The sequence below is a fragment of the Pieris rapae genome, chromosome 6 (genome assembly GCF_905147795.1).
Source record: "Pieris rapae chromosome 6, ilPieRapa1.1, whole genome shotgun sequence".
Taxonomy (NCBI): Eukaryota; Metazoa; Arthropoda; class Insecta; order Lepidoptera; family Pieridae; genus Pieris; species Pieris rapae.
The window spans coordinates 674012-694871 of record NC_059514.1 but is presented as its reverse complement, the minus strand read 5'-3'; the positions used below and the strand labels follow the sequence as shown (position 1 = coordinate 694871).

Below are 20860 nucleotides of genomic sequence, written 5' to 3'. Positions count from 1 at the left end.
TTTAATTATTAGTATAATTTTTCAAACTCAATTATCACTTACAATTAAAACCGTCTCTAACACATAGCACAGGTAGTAATAAAAGAAAATAATAATAATAAAAGGTGACATCTACTCTAAGAAACATATGATTTTACCTAATTAAATTAGCATATTTTAGATTGTCATGAATCTAACGCATAATGACATCAAGAAAAATCAAGGTGGGATCAATTTAAAATAATCATTCAATTAAATTACAAATTACAATTATGTTTGTTTGAAATGTTACTAATTCGGGTAACCAAATATATTGAAACTGACACACAACACGAATAACCATTGGTAACATTTACGAAAATGAATTTTTTTTTAATTGAAAATGCGAAGGTTTCTTTAAAGTAGGATGCTACGATACGCCTTTTTACCGATACGATACCAATGTCGATACTCTAATAAAAATATCGCCGATACCGATACCAATGTTCATTGAATTAAAATTAAATTAAGGTAAAATATATCAAGTATGGTTTAATAATTTTAATTTTAATTATAAAATATAAACAGTCACAGTCTTTGAATAAAATTAAAGGTTATAGTTATTGAAATTAAGAATTAAGAGTTAATAATTGAAATTAACATTGATAAGATTATTGTAATTCTCTAGTTTATTTATGAATGTATGATATCGAAAAAATACGAGGCGCGATAGTAGTTACAAATCAACTAAGTGGACAAAGCGGATGAGACGGGAAATGATAGCCCGTGTCTCGTTTGCACTAGATCAAACAAGATGCGCGTTTACATTATTTTTTTAAAGCGCGAAATTTGGCCAGTATCGTTGTGTCAGCAATTAAAATATCGCCGATACCGATATTTCGGAAAACAGAAAAGCGATAAAGTATCGCTGACATATCTTTATCGGATACATCCCTACTCTAAAGTAACAAATATTTTTTAAAGATTTAAACGCGAATTTATTAAAATATTATAATTTTTTTTACCAATCGTGATAAGCGTTTATACCCTTTTTATAAGTTTTATTTAAATGTGTAATATTAATAGTCATAATAATTAGTTTTAGTTAATATGTAGTAGTAAATAATATAATATAAAAAAGTCATACGTCAGCTAAAATTATCTATAAGTTATAACTATAAACTTTAATTTATTTCCGTTTCGCCACTCCACTGACTTCCTGGCTGCTGAATGTTCTGCACGGGTTGTGGTCGGTTAGGGGTAAAAGTCTGTTGAGGACCATCGGGATACCGCTGAGGTTCCTGGACGTACGCCTGAGGCGATTCAGAAGCGTATTCCCGAGGTGATTCCTGATATCCTTGGTATCCCTGAGCTTGTTGTCCGTAAGCGAAATTTTGCATAGGCTCTGTGGGCTCAGGACTTTCTTCAGTCACGTCTTTTTTGTACGGAATTGAATCATCATCAGAGTTAATTTTGACAGAGTCATCAGGATCAATTTGACGAGTCCTGAAAATATAATCATAAGTTTATTTACTAATAACGTTTGCACAATTTTATCTCCTGGAGACGATTTGAAAATGCATTTATGTAGTAAAATTTAGAATAAAAGTATAATAGATTACTTAAAGAGAGCTATGTATATACTTTACGTTGGTAAAGTAACCAGTAAAGTTGTCGTTCAAGTAGACAATAATCCCTGTAATTGGGACCTAAATCCGCTAAGTAAGGATAACAAACATGTCTCACTTTTCTAGATAAGCAAGTTCCTCTTTCTCTTCTTCCTTCTTCCTCAGTAGGATTCTCCATCCGATACATATCATGATGATAGCAATTGGTACCATCACAGCACTTATAATTCCCCATGTCGCACCGAGGGTCCTTTGTGAGTACTCTTGGTTACCTGAGCATGATAAATTAGCAAATGCATGAGCACAAAGAAAGAGCACAAAAACAAGGGTTTTATTATAGTGAATTAAATTACGACTTAAAAGAATTTTCTCTAAAAATCTCATTTAAGATGAGGACAGACACCTCAGCTCTGATCAAATAAACAAATTAATAATAGTTTAAGTTATTGCGTGTTGTTCCTACGAGAATGTAAGTGAATATTTGTTTTTTATTTATTGTATTATCATTAATAACTTAAGATGTCACGTGGAACATGGTGTAATGCAGCTCCTTAGAAAACATTGTGTAAACATAAAACTTGGTGAATAAAAAGAGTTGCGGAGAGTTTATTGCTAAGTAGTTATTCTCTTCCGTGTTACGCCCTTGATTTGAGAAAGTTGCCAGTAAATGTAAAATTAGAAGCATTAATATATATTTATTTTTGGACGTTGATAAGTGTACATTGTGTTACCTATATGAATAAATGGTTTTAATTTTCGTAATTATAATTCTAAATTAAGTTTTATTAATTAAAAAGAATGTTTACTGTCCATCTATTTATCTATTATATAATGGAATGACTTTAATTCAAATTTACTACGAAATGTATGTTCTGATGTGTAATGGTTCTATACTTCTTGTTTGTTAAACAAATTTATCTAGATACAAATCTGTAACTCACCTCATTGCTTGACCCAATTTCTTTGTTTACATTGAGATAAAACTGATAAGAAAGCAAGTATCAAGTGTGGGTGCTAATAAAAGAACCACATGACCGAGAAAATTTCTATTCAAACTTGATCCTTGCTTTCTTATAAAAGATATGGTTATAGTGAAATTATTCTACCGTCGGAACAGAAATTCTCTCGCTATGTGTTAGTAAAATTTTTATACAGTTTATTATATTTTACATTTTCATAAAATTTCAAAAACATTAACAACATCATTGGGGAACATCACATCACGATTTTACATTAATACAAGTGCATAATAAAATTAAATAGTGCATCAACAATTATCTAAGCCAATCTCCAATTGTCATACCTGGCTTCCTATAATAATACTAAATTAGGCTTAATTTTATTTGTTCAGTGGGATGGAACTAGATGATTATAACTATACCATAGTAGACTTACTACTAAATGTAGGCATTTCTGAAGATGGTGGATCAATTAATGTTTCAACAGATTTGCCTCTTTGTGGTGGAAGAGTGAATGTTTTAATTTCAGTTGCGGGAGCACTCTTTGGAGGCTCCGGTAATCCAGGATTATTGTAAGTATTCCTGGGACTAATATCGGATGTCGGACTTATAGGGGGTGAATAGATTTCAGAATAAGTAGGTGAATAATGAGATGAGATAGGACTAATTTGCCCATCGTATTTAGGGGAATATGGATCTTCTGATTCCTTTGTAGAATATCCAGACTCACTGGGAAGAATACGCCGTCCAGTTTGACGGGGCTTTAGGAACTCTATATCCTTAGCTGGACGGGTAAGTGTTGAATCCCTATTAGACTCGGAGTCAGATGGGGATGTTATTGACAATAAGTCTTCCTCAGATAAATCCCAAGGTTTCTCAGGAAACTCAACTTCTGGAGCATTTGGTAAAGGTTCATTTGTTCTATAAGTCTTGTCGTAACCTCTACGTTTCTTTAAACTAGACGGTTTATCAGATTTATTGGAATCACTTTTATTTGAGTCAGTGTAGCCTATGCCAGACGTTTCACCATCTAAGGGTTCATTGGGAGGAGGTGGGGCTGATCTTCCTATAAGGGGTTTAATAGGTTCTTCTGTTGGAGTGCCTGGTGTTTTTGGTTTATCAGAATACTGACTATGTAAAGTTGATGATTTCATTGTATCGGTGATGTTCCCCATTGAGTGTGATCTAAGACTAAGACGGGATGCGGATTTCGATCGCGGTATATTCTCGAAGCGGAAGCCTTCTTTGCCTTCTGATTTGGGTTTGTAATAGCACCAAAACCAGCAAAGGCAAATTAGCAGAGCCAACGGTACAATAATTGCCACTATGATGCCCCAGGTAAGGAACAGCGTTTGTTGTGAGTATTCCTGGTTACCTGGTATTAGAAGTATTTGTAAGTATTGTTTCATGCTATATACACATTTAAAAGTATATTTTAAAAGACTCACGTAAGCATTCAGTGTAACCGTAGTCGGGAAGATTCCACCTGCCGTTGTCTTCGCAGACTCTTCGCTTGTCTCCGGTTAATATAAAGTTTTGATTACATTCGAAGTTAACCTAAATTAAATTAAATTTATAACAGGGTATATAATAAATAAAGTCTGCTAATTATGTTACTGAAGCTCAGCAGTTGTGTACAATACAAATCAAACAATTAAAGTAAAAATAATTGGAATACGAGGAATCTCTGAAATATTTACCCTTGTTCCAGGTGTGAAGAAGAAGTTGCTTTTTCGTCCAAACCGAGGTGTTTCCAGAATACCGCAACTGATAACTCGCCGAGCATTGGTTTCCTTGATGTTAGTCTTAAACACAGTAACAATTTTCATTACATAAATGCAATTTTCATTGCAACGGCCCGTGAGAAACTGAATTTTAAAGCATTCGTATAAAACCTTGATGAAGCACCATAATTAAAAGAACAATGGGAGTCTTTTGATATATTCAAAGGACAATTAAATGTGTGTCACGGTATCATTTAACATAACGTAAAAGTACAAATGCCCTAGGAAAATTTATGGGTTATGGAAAGGGCAATAATAGCCTCACTTATTTCATTCATTATTAGACATAGTCACATATCGTGTCCCACATAATCTCCACCACAAAGTAGATTGTATCCCAAATATTTTTTTGAACTTGGCCGATCCTCACATTTTTTTGTTGAGTCAATGTTGAGATTTGCTCGGGTTACGTTAGATGCATTTTTTATATATTTACTTATACTTTTTTTGTTAAGTATATTTAGTCTAGTCAACAAGTTCAAAAACGTGAAAAATAGAGATAAAGGTCCTAAAAATATGAGCGATGGCTCTTTCGATTCGGAATCACCTCTAGAAAAAAATATTTTTGAAGGATTTTGGTGCAGGTAAAAAATTGCAATTGTTATTGACAAAATAAAATGAAAAAAAAATGATATTTCGTTTTTTGTTAATAACTTGAAAAATATTAACATTAAGGCAATTTTCGTTAAAGAGGAGGAAATTTCTAATAAAATAGTCCGAACTACCGGAATTGTATATCCATTATTTATAATTTTAATTAGACGTTGAAAATCGGGCTTCGCGCGGCAGTTATGACATGGGCGCGCCGCCGCTAAAGAGAGTTCAGCAATAAAAATTATTTATTTATAACATAAAATGTGATTTTAAAAATTTTAAAAAATTCTTTAATTTAGATAGAATTTAATTTAAAGAAATTAGGTTCCACGTTGTGTCGTAGAATAGTTATGTGTCGCTAATCAACGATATTTAACATGCCATAACGACCTTAGATGATTCATTCAATGATAATTTGACATTCAACAATTTGCGTAGATGACAGTATAGATTCCCACGTTCAGTAATAAAAAGTGTACAACTTAGCATTATTATCTCATGAGTAATCTGCGTGTTACTCTGTGCCCAGGGTTCGAATTCCATCTAGAATCATTGTTGGTTGAACACTAAGTCATACCTCAGCGGGCCAGGCAGGGAGATCAGATCAGGGACGAGAGATCTGGCCTCAGATTTCTGAATCTGTTTCATGATCATTTTTAAATATAATAAGGCAAATAGGTGATCAGCCTTCAGTGCCCCGACACACGTCGTCGACTTTTGGGTCTAAGACATGTCGGTTTTCTCACGATTTTTTCCTTCTCCGCAAATATTAAATGCGCACATAGAAAGAAAGTCCATTGGTGCACAGCCCGGGATCGAACCTACGACCTCAGGCATGAGAGTCGCACGCTGAAGCCACTAGGCCAACACTGCTCAGTTAGGTATCGATAAAACAAATATAAAATATGTGTTAGTACAAGGACGTTACTTACAATAGATGCCAAATAATTCTTCGTAAATTCAGCCATATCTCTATTCAGGGTCATTCCATAATCATATCGACACTGATAAGAGTCTTGGCATATTTCGATAGCTCTATCGACGTCTTGCGACCGGTTTGCTGGTAAGAAGTTAGCTGGTTCCTTTATAAAGTTCGGTATGAATTGGTTATCGTTGTAGTAAGCTGCCGTTCGTCCATATTCACGTGTAAACATTGCGACTCCTATATCTTTTTGTTCTCGATCCGTGAGTTGCCCTGGAATAGTAAAAAAAGGGCATTTACAGGCCAGGAACACATTATACTTGATACTAATTACTGAGTATAGATTTGAATACTGTAAAAGTGAGTCAAACAAAATAACGTATTCGAATGTCGAATCGAATTATTGTGATTCTTTAATGCGGTGTATAAAAACATATTTAGATTTTTAATTATATGTATAATTGTATAATGTGTTATATTAGTAAGTAGGCCGATTTTCTTTTAATGTATTAATTCCATAATTTCTTACCTAATTAACAAAATTTTAGATTTTTAATTATATGTATAATGTGTTAAATTAGTAAGTAGGCCGATTTTCTTTTAATGTATTAATTCCATAATTTCTTAACTTATTTAGTTAATTAGGTAAGACTTAAATTACTTATTAGTCTTAAATTTATTGTTTTAAGCTACTTCAGCTTTAAGCAATGATAATAATATATAACTTATTCATAATATAGGAACTGAAGCATATCTAGATCGTAATGTTCCATGATTTCTTCATAAAGGCACATGAATAAAAAAAGTATTAAAAATTCAAATATGCTGCAGTTCTTATATTATGAATTAGTTTATATTATTATCAATTATCATCATTGCTTAAAAATGAAGTAGCTTTGAGAAGGACCAATATACTTTTTTGAATATTTCATAATATTCTTTCTATATGAGATACTTCCTATATTACACTTACAATATTGAGCAAACTCTCGATGTGCACTTTGGAAGTTGTTGAGATCGACAGTTGCCAAAGTTCCATCCGGTCTCATGAAGTCGTCGTTGACGTCCAGAGACCAATTTCCGAATAATCCCCGAGTTCGATTCTATAAAAAATTGTTTGAAATACTAGAAATTATATTATTAATATTATAATGTGAATCGATTTGCTGTATAAACATATGAACAAAGATGCAGTTTTTCTTTATATATCGGTATATTAAAATCAATTCAACGGTTTGGACAATTAAATTTTTTTGCATCCTCTGTACAAAGATTTATAACAATTTTAGCCTAATTCAAATTTTTTGGGCCATGCTTTTCTAAAACTCATATGTAAGTAACATACATAATCACATACAAAACCTAAGTGAGGAAATCGCTAGAAAATTGATAACGAAACGGTAAGTAAATTGACAAAACATAAAATACGTCGAGTTCATTTTCGAACTGTCTTTTTCGAAGTGTAACTTCTTTAGAATCATTGTGATTTCAAACCCGATGTAATGGAAAAAGCGACAGTAAAAAGAGACAGAAACATATATTCATAAGATTTAACGTGGGAGTAAATAAGATAGATAGAGAAACTTTTTTAGAGTCGTAATTTCAAATCGGATGCAACGGAAAAACCGCCATTAAAAAGAGACAAAATCATAAATTCATAAGATTAAACTTGGGAGTAAATGAGATAGGAGGCATTATACAGCCTCATTTTACTGCCGCTTTTTAATTTAATCGAATTTCAAACTTTCCTTGCAGTTTTTGCCAAATTAAACATTTATATACCTTAACTTATAAATTAAAATTTATAAGTACAACAGTATATTTTAATGATAAATTTTACAATATAAGTAATAAAATGTTTAATTTATATATGATTAATTATAAAAACTTTGTTTTTGAAGGTTTCACTTCTACCATGTGAATTGCACATAAGTTTTTTTTATCGTTCAACGCTCCTGGGGAGGGGATTAGAATAAGACAGAGCGAGAGTGAATGCTTGGCAAGCGTTAGCAACCAAGCGTGAGTGAGAAGCGTCCAATATCTCAACGCAAGAGGGAGAAAGATACACGAAGTTAGAAAATAGGAGAGAGAAAGAAAGTGAGTCCATGCAAATGCGCGTGGTATTATTGCGATGCAACGAAGTAAAACAGTGTGAGCGTCTTGGAATTAGCTGAAAAACGCACTTGTTCTATTTTAATTAATAATATTCGTTATTTCATTTATAAAGATGCGATCAATTGTCATAAAGAAACAAGCAAACAAAAAGAAAACGATTTGACTATAAATCAATTTCTACCGCGTCCTTTTCACATTACGAAGTTTCACTTCTTCTGTGAAGGACTTCACGCACTATTTCTTTTTTTACGATTAGGTACGATTTCTTATATGTTGCCTTACCATATAATTCCAAGGCAGATATACTCTGGACGTCATGTAGCCTTTATTCTCAACAACCTCGACACCAGCCCCGGAAGAAAACATAATAACGATTTCCGATTGGTTGAGAATGTACATTGGTTGATAGACTGTCACACCTGAGAAAGAAAAAAATTGATATTAGGAGATAGGCTTAGCATGGACATCAGTGCTTTCTATAGTACGGACGCGGAGCATATATTTTATAGTACTTTGTTACCGAATTTCGAGGTCTGGAAACCTCGAGGCAACAAAGACCTGGAAACCGCCAGTCCAAATTATTTTCTATATTTTCCTTGTCGAGGTTTTAAATCAATGAATTGTGAAACCAAGTAGATTTTATCAAACATAAAAATATTTAAAAACAAAGTTGATGTAGCCGAAGCCTCTTATGTGTGTGTCTCGATTGCCCGTCGCTGTTAATTACAGAGTTGTCGCGCACCTGTGAAGTCAGTAGAATGCTGTGCACTGAAGAGATTGCTTGAACGCGCTAATAATAATAATTATGTTGGATAGTCCACTTAATGAGGGACATATAACAACACAGGGAAACGGCTGGGTATAACAAGTGCTTAAATAAAAATGCTAATTGATTGCATCAGTCTGTTATGTTACCTGGGAAATATTGAACTCGAAGAGCTGGCCGGTCGAAGAAGATACGTTTCCCATCAGCGAAGACATCTAAACGGTAGCGCCATTGTGAGTGCTGTGGCCGAAGACGCACCTGTTGGTTGGAATAAATGACGTTTCTGTTTAGATATACATTATTACTTATTAAATACAGCTAGGAAATCCCAGCAATACAGGTACTGCCACAGGGCCTTTTAAATTTTTTATAAGCAATTTCAAACAATTATTATGTAATTTATTATAAATTAATAATGAAGGTTAAGAATATTGTAAGTAATGTGTGTTGAAAATCTCAATATAAGTAACACCACTTATAACTCAAGTACCAATGTTACTTGTCTCTTTTTAGTGGATTCTTCTGTGCTTCGATTCGCAAAATAATAATTTTGAGTAAGTTATCGTAAAACAATAAATAAATTAATTAAATACACGATTACAATCAGCATGTGGTGCCATCTGTTGACAAAACTACGCATCATTTTACATCGAATTCCCGTCAGTTCAAGAAATTACGATTTTTATCATTAACTACTGAAAAGTATTTTAATCAATGACTTACTTCAATAGGAACTGAATTATTAGAAGCGGAGACAATAGATGTTATATGTGTAGCGTTGACTGGCCCGTATATGTTCCTCGATACTTGCTCAAATCGTCCCTGAACATCCAATTTTAACTGAGGTTCATCAACTCTCACCAAAACGTATTCACCTGAAATGATACGGCTTTTAGATTGATTTGATTCTTGTGAAATTACATATTTATTGATATAAGAAAAAAAGTCAGTCAGTAAAAGTAAAGGTTAATTTATTACCTTTTCCATTGAAGGTATACTGAAGGTCATCAAACGTCACTATGTGAGGATCACCGAATATACCAGCGACTCCTGGCGACTGATAAGCAACACAATCTTGAGAGGGACGGCGTTCAAATCTAAACATGTGGGAAGGCTTTTAATAAGTAAGAATTTCGTTTATATCGAGAAATTAATAAGGTACAGTAATTGACTGTCTTAAAGTAAAGAACTTTTGCCGGTATGACGCAATTTTCGTATCTAGATTTTATAAAAATAATGAAAAAAGAAAAAAGAGAATCAAAGTTTCACGACCACCGATTAGTTTTTGAAACGTCGAGTTAAAAGAAATTGCTATTTAAAAAAGAAGTTTTATTAAGAAATTAAGAATATGTTATGTTGAACAAAGTGATCATATTTAAATAAAACCTTTTCAAATTACCTGAAGGTCTCGCAGCCGACAGCCTGCTCTTCCTGCCACATACAGCATTGGTAGAACGGAATCATATCATGGAACCAATGGGATAAAGAAGGCACCTAAAACAGAACGTATGACTTATGAGAGCTGTGTACTTTAAACATTTTATATGAATTAAACTTACTCAAAAATATTAATAAATTAACTAAAGTTATTACCTTATTAGCCTCGTTGTAAGGAGTAAAACCAAAGTCGTGTGATCTGTGTGGTCTGGAACCCCACATCTGATCATACGACAACATGAGGAATCCATTCTTGTCGTAGCAACATTGTTGACCTGATCCTTCAGGACTGAAACACGTATAATTTGTTAAAAAAAAGATGGAATATTTATAAATATTACGATATCCCATCAAATCTTATTTACCTTGGTGAAGCGCTTCTTACGCAATGAATAGCACCCCAGTGGTATCTACAAGTGGGATTGGTATCTTTATCACAACTTGGGTCTGGTAAAAATCTTCCTTTATCCAGAAGAGCATGCTCCATAGTACAGGGACAAACCCAAACTTGGGATGCAAAGTTCTTCAAGAAACGATCATTTCTCAGCCAGTTATTACATAAAGAGTTCGCCCATCGTTGCCCGTACAGTCTTTCCCATTGGGGAGCAAAGTACCAACCGAGTGGTATTGGTCTACTCCACAGCACTCTGAAAACACAACAATGTATTAGTATAAGGATAATTAAATTAAATGCTTATCAGACAAATTATGTATACGCTATATGTCATTACAAAATACGGGGACAGATAAAGAAAGAGACATAATTTGAGCTTAATTAAATTTGATGATCCAAAATATTTTTACTCGGCGACCGTCACATTTTTGATTAGTCATTAGATTTACTCGGGTATGTTAGACGCATTTATATTTTGATTTTTGCCTTTTTGCTAATTAGATTTGTTTATAATTTTATAACCACTGCTCTTTTCATAAACTTTACCATAGTACTTACGGTGAAATAGAAACGCCCTTATAAACTTCCGGAGTCGTCAAATTAATTTGTAAGAACCCAAACTGCATATCATTGTGGATAAGATTATCTCTATTCCTGAAGTTTTGGGGGTTAATTACGTACTCTCCTGTATTAGCCACCCCTACTTCTATCATGTCTATGAATTCCAATTGTGGCCTGATAGTGACTTCCTTATATCCCCACAACCCTATTTGCAGCTGAACGTTCAGATTACTTGTTAAGTTAAATCGGTCCCAGGTTATGCGGACTTCAGGAGGATATCTCTCGTGGACAGCATTGTCGGTGAAGAAGATTTTCTCCTGAGCTGTTGCGGGCGTCTCTGAAATACAAAATCAAACATATTTATAGAAGGAATATCTTAATATCAAAGACTGGCTATTAACATACAAATCAATTTATCATTGAGGAAACTACTATATGACTCCCATCTCAGGCTGTAGTTTCGATCCGCGGCTGTGCACCAATGGTCTTTCTATATGTGCATTTAACTTTCGCTCGAATGGTCAAGAAAAACATCCTGACACAACCGGTTTGCCTCGTCCACGTGTGTCAGGCACAGGAGGCTGGTGTCCTACTTGCCTATTAGATTGATAAATGATCATGAAACAGATACAGAAATCTGAATTTTGGACCTCAAAGTATGACCTGTATAAAACCATAAGAGTTTGGCTGAGAGTTATTTATTTCGTAATCAGGTGATTTAGCACTATAAATATTCTTAAAATTTCTTTGAAACCTATTCCGCGATATCTTGATCAAGTCAAGGCCTAAATTTATTTTTAATTATTTATTTTTTAATTGGTCGTTTTATATGCGGGTTGCGCGACACAATAGAGTTATATATTTGTCATTAAACTTACCAACAAAAAACTTTCCTTTCCATTTGAAGGGTTCATTGTTTATCGATATCTCGAATCTCGCATAACCATTGTGGTAAAACATTGGCTGAACACAAATCGCTCTATTCACATCAACCACAGCACCGGGAACGGATTCTGTGTCGAATCTGCAAGTGATTCGATCGTTCGGATTGAAACAGGGGCCTGTTATGTTGACGATTGTACCGCCAAGCATGTTACCGGACTCCGGGGCAAACATTAAAGGCAGATTAGCACCATCTGTAAAGTAAAAAAAAACAAAATTGTAAAATAGCTTAAGTAATTAGATTTGATTTTGCTTTTGCGTTATGTAATGATGATTGACCAAACTTTTCAGATTATTAAAATAAATAGTAAATGATTACTGAACTTAGAGTAATAATCTAAATAACCTTACCGATATCCTTATTACAAGTTCCCATCAACATGTTTTCGTCAATCCTAAATATATGCCGACCTGGAAAGCCATTCGCCCATCCTCTTCCTGTCAGATCTCTAAGAACTGACGCCTGTGAATACGGCTTGTATTCATAACTACGTGTACCGTTCCCAGCGTTAAAACCAATCTGAAAGGCTTATAAAGTTGTAACATCTTCTTAACGCATAAGTCCTCTTTCCACGGATCCGAGTGGAGCGGGGTCATAGTAGCGGTGCCGCCCACTCGGATCCGTGCAAACTGCGAGCGTCGTGTGTAACCCATTGGCATCCCTAGCTCTCGGATCCGAGTATTCGGCACCCAAGTGCTGTATGCTTGCTCAAAAAATCTATTTTTTAAATAAGAATAATAATATACACTCATGTGTATTTTCAAACATTCTTAACTTACTTAAACAAAAAGCGTCGTAAAAAGTTTTGGTTTCCGGCTATTACTTTGTATCCATTGTTTAAGCATTCAATGGGTTAAGCGAAAGGGAAAGACGGTCATAAAATAGACGTTAATAAATTAGTTATAGTTAGAGTTTTCCCTTACGAGTATAGTGATATAAAAATAAAAATTTATTATATCTTGAAAAGAACAAACTAAACTTAATTTGTCTTCCTTTTTTATAGAGCAAGGGCAAACGAGCTCAAAAATGTGTTTGTAAAATCATTAAAAAATATGCAAATAATATAAATTTATCAATAGATACTCGAGATTTTTTTACAAATAATAAATTACTTACGTATGCCGGTACACCACCCTCTCCAGTGGTAGTATCACCACCAGCTTCAGTGTGTGAGCTCCAGTTAATTTCAAGGTAGTTAAATATAGCATATGTAAAAACTTCATCAGTCGCTAAGATCATTTGGAAAGTGTTTGTCTAAAAATGAACAAAATTTAAAGAAAAACACTTTTTTAACGGATTATAGATATGTATTATTATATTTAAACTTATAATTATTTGTACATAATTTTAAATTTAAACCGACGTTTCGCGTGCTTTACAGCGTGCGTGGTCACGGTGACTGAAGACAAAGGTGTTAAATGTCAAAAAGTATTACAGCTGCAGAAAATGTTGTGTTATCTGTATTTATTTCCCCGGAGTTGGTATCGACTAAAAGATGTAGGGTTTTTGCAGAAATTGCTCACGGTGTCCTCCACCGTGAGCAATTTCTGCTCACGGTGGAGTGGAGGTGGACCACGCACGCTGTAAAGCACGCGAAACGTCGGTTTAAATTTAAAATTATGTACAAATAATTATAAGTTTAAATATAATAATACATATCTATAATCCGTTAAAAAAGTGTTTTTCTTTAAATGTGTAAAAGTTATGTAAATAAAAGACAATACAATGAACAAAATTGTTTAATACAATTATAGTTTTTCATTACAATAATTTTCCAAAAAAACACAATTTTTGTATTATGGACATAACATTTACATTTTAATTACCATTTTTCTATCTAAGTTTAAGAATGTAAAGTAAACATACCATAAAGAGAGAGTTATCTATTCCACCAGCGAAGGACATGTTTTTCCAAGTGATAGTGATTGCATGTTTCGGGAAAAATGTCTCAGAACCAATGACACCTTCACGGATGTCCCAGGTCACTCGTTCTCGCATTTCAACTCCGAGTTGATCAGTCCTCGTCTGAAAAATGAAAAAACGTTTTCGAATTCATACATTTGGGAGACAGACATCGCTCTAACCCTTAGATTAATCATTACATCATACTTTAGTAATATATTATTGTAAGGGCCTGTTTCACAATGTCCGGATAAGTTCAAAATAATCTATTTATGACTTATTGGTACGATAAATAGTATTTTTGCGTTTCACGACTGTCAGATAGCGCTATACGTCATGAAATGCGAAGTATCTTATTTGGAACTTTTATCTGTCGAATAATTTATGTGTTGCATAGCTATTTGGCACTTTATCCATACATTGTGAAACAGGCCCTAATATCATCATAATTTTTAGTAATTTTTAAATTTTCATTTTGAAGCCTACTGTCATAATCCGGTGTACTCTGAAACATACTAACGAAGTTATTGTAACCGCGAAGAAGTACTATTTAGGATATATTCCTTAGATACTGCTTATTGAGTTCATGTAAGGCTGTTAGGCTGGTTGATAATCGGAAGAAACAACGTCCTTCATCCACACAATCAAAAAAGATTGTTAAGGCTACTTATTAATCATACAAATGCCAACTCCACTTTATTTGCGACATCACGCGTTAAGCTTGCGCGGAAAGCGTTAATTTTATTTAATGTTTCTAGATATTATCGTATTGACATAGTCTGTAAGGATAATGTATTTATAAAGAGCTGGCAGCTACCTCGGACAAAGAATTAGTCTAGCTATTCAAAGGGGGAACGCTGCCAGTATCTTCGGAACCTTGCCTAAAGGCACTCCTTTAAATAATATTTTTTAATAATTAAATTTTAAACTTAGTTATAAGTTACATTTTTATGTATTATGTTTAGATAATTGTAGTTATATCACATTTTATATATAACAACCAATGTTACAGAAAAATGTCAAGTAATTAGAATAAAAAATTCTGAAAGATACCTGTAAATCTCTATCCATTCTGAAGTAAACTCCAGGTCTCCGCTGATCAGGGTCCTCAGGTCGCTGACTTCCTATACGGCATTTACTGAAGAAGATACCGATGAACGAGGGGTCGTTGACGTTAGGCCAATCTCTTACTGGGAAGGAGAGTGGATAGGTGTAGTGGTCTGGCGGATCGCTGAAGTAGATGTAACCGTTCATGGAAAGCTGTAAGAAGAAATTAACTATAAAGCTAGAGAAATTATATTATGTATTAATTGTTACAACCTTTTTTAGGCTTTAGTTTTTGTATCTGTTTCATGATCATTTGGCTAGTGATCAGCAACCTGTACTTGACACAACACGTTAATTTTTGCGTCATAGAAACAGTTTCCTCACGATGTTTTCTTCCGCCGTTCCAGCAAATGTTAAATTTGGACATAGAAAGTCTATTGCAGAGCCGGAAATTGAACCTACGACCTCAAAGACACTGCTCAACACTTCCTAAAAGTCAGAAAAATGTTTGTCTTCTTCAAAACATTTAATAGCTATTTCTTTACCACTTACCCTTGTATAATTAAATCTGAAGCCAAAGAAGGGTAGTTGGAAATTGAAGTTCTTGTGAATTTGCGGCGTAGACGTGTGTATGTCGCGTTGGTAATCTCCAATGTTCTCGTTGCCACCCTGGTCGTAGAACCAGTACATAAAGTTACTACGTATTTGCTGCAGCCGCTGCGGCGTGATGACATAGGGCTGGCCATTGTTCTGGTAGCTTATTGAGGGAAGCACTCTGCCATCAATGTGAGCTACAAATTTTAATTTTTGTTTTTAGCTGGCTATTTTTTTCGTTATTGTTTGATAACATTCGATTATAATTCTTCTAATTTGCTGCAGCCGCTGCATGACTGACTAGTTTCGTATTACATTTTGCTACAAATTTCTCGGAAACTAGAGCTGATAGTGATAATTCTTCTTTCATGAATATCGATTAAGTAGTTCATAGGATATTCACACTTTTGGTAAACTTTTTTAGCTCATACATTTATGACGCGCCTTGAATATGTAGCATATTAAAGTAATTACATCAAACAACAAAAAAGTTAGGTAAGCTTACAGATATGTATAATTGCGTCTGTAATGGTGATATAAATTACATAATCTACTGACTTTTATGCCGTGAATCTATTTAAATAATCTAATTTATAACCTTAAATTATTTAGGTTTCAGGCTTTTGAGGTTTTGTTTTTGAATAAAATATCAAATAATTTTTAATAAAAAATTTTTAACCAATATAAAACGTTATAAATAAAGTAAAGATTATGTTATTCCTAATAAAATAAATTTTCTGTATAAAACCCTAATCAGTAATGATTTGTTGAAGTTGAACAAACAGCGTTGTTAGGGTATATCAAAGCCAGTCACCGATAACATTGATAGCTTATCGATTCTTCACAAAGCTGGCTTATTTGTAGAAATTCTACCTGTTTAAGTAAATATCATTCGGTTTATCATAAGTATTAGATATTTCCCGCGTCGTTACGTGACATAGGAAAACTTTAGTTAAAAGATCTGTGCATATAGACTGGGCATAGCACCTTTAAATACCTTGTGGGAGTGAGATATATATATTATATCGTTGTAAATTATGAGATGCATGGCTTGATTGCAAAAAAATCGCAGCAGAAAATTACATTAATTTTATTTATTTCTGATTTCTGTTAAAGTGTACTTAAAGGGCAAGATTTAGAGAAGAGGTGCAGCGCTAAGTGGGACTGCCTTCTGCTTAAAGGGCTTGGAATTTAACGTATATAGATAGACTTTCCTAGGTCTTTAGATCTTTGGTCACGGTAACATTACCTGCACAATGACCAAAATGTTGTATTCTATACTTAAATTTATATTAAATATATAGAAAAATAATCTAAATTTATGAAATAGTTAAAATTTCACATATTAGACAATGTTTCTGCCACGACATTTAAATAATTGAAATAGGTATCAGCAATGAGAGATACATACAAAAATAGAATACAAAAATCACACACGAAGTTTGCTAACTTAGGCGCTTAACAAAATCTCTCTTCAAGACATGACAAATCGGTTTGTATTCATGTTTAGATATACAGAAATTGTTTGCACAATGATTGCGCCAAACACATTTTTCTGATGTGAGTGAGTCAGTCTGTTATCATAATGATTAAACTATGAATAAGGTTCACAGAATTCTATAAAGAGCAGGTCTTAAACCCCTTTAAATCTAATAATTATTTAATTTATTACTATACTGTTTTATAACATGACAAAAAATATATAAATAATGGTTTTTCTGGCAGAGTACTTTTAATGTATACTCTTGCGGCCAAGGGTTCACGTGCACAGGCGTTAATTAAAGGTTTTAGTTAGTGATAGATTCTATCGATGACTCCAGAGCTAGTGCCTTCCTCAACGAATAAGTATCGCAATACAGAGAGGAAATACTGCTAGCGTTAAAGCTACCATAAGGAAGAAACTTTTTAAGTTTGTTTTAACTTTCTTTTTATTTTTATTTTATTGTTATAATTAATATGTAGGTTAAGAAAATTGTAAATTCTGAATATTTCTTATGTTTAGGTTTAATAAATGAAATATTACTTAAAAAATAGTTGTTGTAATAATAATAACCTGATAAAAACTGCTTTAGTTTAGTTTAGAAGTGCTGTCATTTCGATTCCTTTATAAGCAGTTTTTTCAAATGAATATGCAGTGTCTTGTATGAGTAAGCTACGAAGGTAAGTACGTACGTTATATATAATGCTTAACAAATTGTGCATAAAACAATAGAATTTTAATTGCCGTATATAAATACGATAAAAATTTGCATATACATTTACGTGATTATAACATAAAAACGGACGGTTAGCATATTTAATTCACATAAAGTTACGATTTAAAGGTAGGTTTACCGTACACAGCAAAGGTAATTAGGTGATGATAAGGGCTTTATCAGGGCAGATAAACAAGTACCTATAAAATTTATAACAGTAAAAGAATGATTTCATCGCGAGTAAACTCAAGGATAAGATTTTGGGTCAACTTCATCATTTTAGTTGAATTTGATGAAGATAGCACATTAAACTACATAATAAATTTACTAGCTTTCTCAAAGCTGCCTCTTAAACAAAATTCATCTTTGTTGTGAATTGTGATATATATAAGACTTTTAATACAATAGCTTTTAATTTTTTAACGTGTTCTTGGACTTTCTTGTCCAGCTTTGCATTTGCCATAAATTAACTATTATCAAATTGTAAGTTAATCACGTTTATCTTAATGTAGTTTTGGATATTTGGCTTAATAAATTCTAAATCGAACCTAAATTCATCTTAGGTTTCCACGTTAAAATGACTCTGCGTATGGCGACTCATTGATAATATCAGATAAAGAAGCAGTGGCAGTACTGGAAAAAACGTTTTAATACGTATTTATTATTGTGTAAGTGTTATGCATCGCTATTTAAGATGAATCATCATTTGAGTCATTGACGCACCTGCACTTGCAAGTTTTCTATCAATTAAGTATTTATCATTAAATTAATGCTTACTATTGGTCTGAATATAATGAACAACGTTAATCGTATTAATTCCTTTTGTTCTCAAAGCTTACGAGATATTAAGTCATCAATTACTACTTTATATATCTTACCATACTCAGTGTTAGTCTGAGAGGTAGTTGAGGGTATTAGCATCTGCCTCTCAATCTGAATATCACTCAAATCAACAGCCTCCAAATTATTAGGTACATCTCCAATCAACTCATCTTCTAATACTTGATATTTGCCGCTTTTTTCTTGTAAAGATTCCGCTACTACCTCCACTGCATCATCTACTGGGCTTTCTGATTTATCTTCTACGTCACCCGTTGGGGCCTCTTCAATGACACCTTCACTAGCAGTTCTTTCTGTTTCACTAACATTGTCCTGTGCAATTACACTAACACTTACAACTAAAACTATTAATGCTAATTTAAAGTTAGCCATTGTTCGACACTTTCACAAATTCATATTATTTGTTATCTTTTTGATAATTTTTGCGGTAACGGCAGGTGAACGAGTATTGTAGTCTATGACTGGAGTGTTGGTACAATGTGTGCCCAATGATATGCCGTTATCTGTAGATATGATAAGATAGTAAATAGGAACGCTGGGTGTGCCAAATTCTTTGTTTAATCCTCGTTGTCCTAAACTACCTGTTATTTAATTGACACAAACTAAGTAGCAATACTTTGGTACATATTGCAGCTTATGAAAATGGTTACAGTAATATGCCAATACAATATATCTGTGACCATTGCACTGATGATTTTCCTTATGCTTTCTTTCTACGACGACTATGAAAACGCCTAATGAAACAATACAAATTTAATATAGTGCCTTTAATTTTCAAAGAATTTGACACGTTAATTTGAAAGTGATGGCTTTTAGTATCACTCATGTAAATATTTCTCTATAAAAGGACAAAGATTAAAAACAGATAGAAAATGTTCTAATAGTAGGTAGTTATTAGTTATCGATTTTGATAAGGTTTCTAGATAAATTACTATATGCAACAAATCTAGACATAGAACTCTAATTAAGTAAATATAAGGCTTAAATTTGACTAACACATCTATTTCAAGACTGAATATAGAGAATCACGTCATCTTAGTTTGAGGACTTCCTAACAGGAAGTAATGATTAGTCATCAAAGTGTATAATGAATTGAGTAGATTCCACTAGGTATGACTTTCAGTTGTCAATTCATTCATAGAACTTCTGTAATAACGCTAATTTTCTATGTTAGCCCATTTTTTGACTCTCTGGCCAAGTCAAAGGGGTATGAACTAACCCTGCAAAGAGTCATGTATGTTGGTTTTTCGCCAAGAATCTTCTCTTCTCAATTTGAAGCACTATACTGAGGAATATACCCCATACAGTCTAAAATATATTTGGGATTTGCATATCGAAAGAAGATAATCATCTGGAAGAAATAACCACACTGGCGTTCAAAAACTAAAACTACTCAAAATGCGTTTTGGATAGGGCTAAACATCTCTCTCTCAACTCAACTCAACTATCAGCGTGTGCCAGTGCTCCCAACTTCTTCCTATTGACAAAGTTCAACGACGGTCTTAACGAATTGTCAATCTTCAATGTATGACTGACCGGTTTGATTATCGCTAATAAACATATACATATTATATAAATGCAAAGACATAAAGTCTCTATCTGTATTTAAACATTAAATAAAAAATTAACGTAGCTATTCTCAATTCAAGAATGCTTAAGATTAGGTTTTTAGATTTTAGTTAGTTATTAATATTCTATTTTTTTGTTTTCTTTAGATTAAGGTTCTTTATATAAATATTTTTTTATGTAACATTGTAAAATCGCCTCCCAGTGGAAGTCGTTCCTGCCAAGGCAGACCAGGCATTATTTAAAAAGAAAGGTTACTCACACCTCAAAGGCCGGTAGGCGGTAACGCGTCTATTGTAATTGGTGTCAATGGGCTCCGGTGACTGTTTTTTATGACTGTTCAGTAAGCTCATTTTCCCGGCTTATAAAAAAACCTTTGTCACTACGATGCATCGTTCTCCATAAAGTAGGGTAATAGAATTTTCACAGCATTTTCAAATAACCCACTAACAAAACAAATTTAGTTTTTGTTAATGAGTTCATAGGTACTTCAAAAAATGAATTTATCAAAATCATCGTGAGGTCGTTCTTATTTAATTATTAACGATTACATCATTAGTTAGAAAAGAATGATTTTCTTTATTAAAATTAAAGACGTTTACTACTACAATATATCTATAATTCACAATATGTCAATATGTCTATATTATTTTAA

The 20860-nt window shown here is 33.3% G+C and overlaps 1 protein-coding gene across 3 annotated transcripts; it reads right to left on the bottom strand.

Moving 5' to 3' along the window:
• Positions 1 to 354: 354 nt before the first annotated feature.
• Positions 355 to 19119, bottom strand: LOC110996702 (protein mesh). Of its 3 annotated transcripts, XM_022264516.2 has the most exons (22): positions 18678 to 19118; positions 15563 to 15801; positions 15017 to 15223; positions 13928 to 14086; positions 13178 to 13315; positions 12412 to 12580; positions 11997 to 12254; positions 11116 to 11455; positions 10529 to 10810; positions 10320 to 10452; positions 10126 to 10220; positions 9705 to 9823; positions 9450 to 9601; positions 8876 to 8984; positions 8243 to 8379; positions 6819 to 6948; positions 5856 to 6118; positions 4246 to 4350; positions 3994 to 4102; positions 3039 to 3920; positions 1705 to 1858; positions 355 to 1464 (listed from the first exon to the last, which is right to left on the bottom strand). In XM_022264516.2, the coding sequence occupies exons 1-22, from the start codon at positions 19009 to 19011 to the stop codon at positions 1143 to 1145; spliced, it is 4836 nt and encodes a 1611-aa protein (XP_022120208.2). In that variant the 5' UTR covers positions 19012 to 19118; the 3' UTR covers positions 355 to 1142. The 3 variants fall into 3 exon arrangements, with proteins under 3 accessions (XP_022120208.2, XP_022120207.2, XP_045484583.1); XM_022264515.2 differs by lacking the exon at positions 3039 to 3920; XM_045628627.1 differs by lacking the exons at positions 355 to 1464; positions 1705 to 1858 and having other exon boundaries at positions 2588 to 3920; positions 18678 to 19119.
• Between the last annotated feature and the right edge of the window lie 1741 nt (positions 19120 to 20860).

Bases quoted from the DNA above. Each gene is read 5' to 3' on its own strand.
- LOC110996702 (XM_022264516.2), bottom strand. From the start codon at position 19,011: ATGGCTAACTTTAAATTAGCATTAATAGTTTTAGTTGTAAGTGTTAGT. The intron at 10,221-10,319 runs GTAATAACTTTA...GTTCTGTTTTAG, and splicing joins CTTACAACGAGGCTAATAAG to GTGCCTTCTTTATCCCATTG. The intron at 8,380-8,875 runs GTAACATAACAG...TTTCTTTCTCAG, and splicing joins TCGAGTTCAATATTTCCCAG to GTGTGACAGTCTATCAACCA.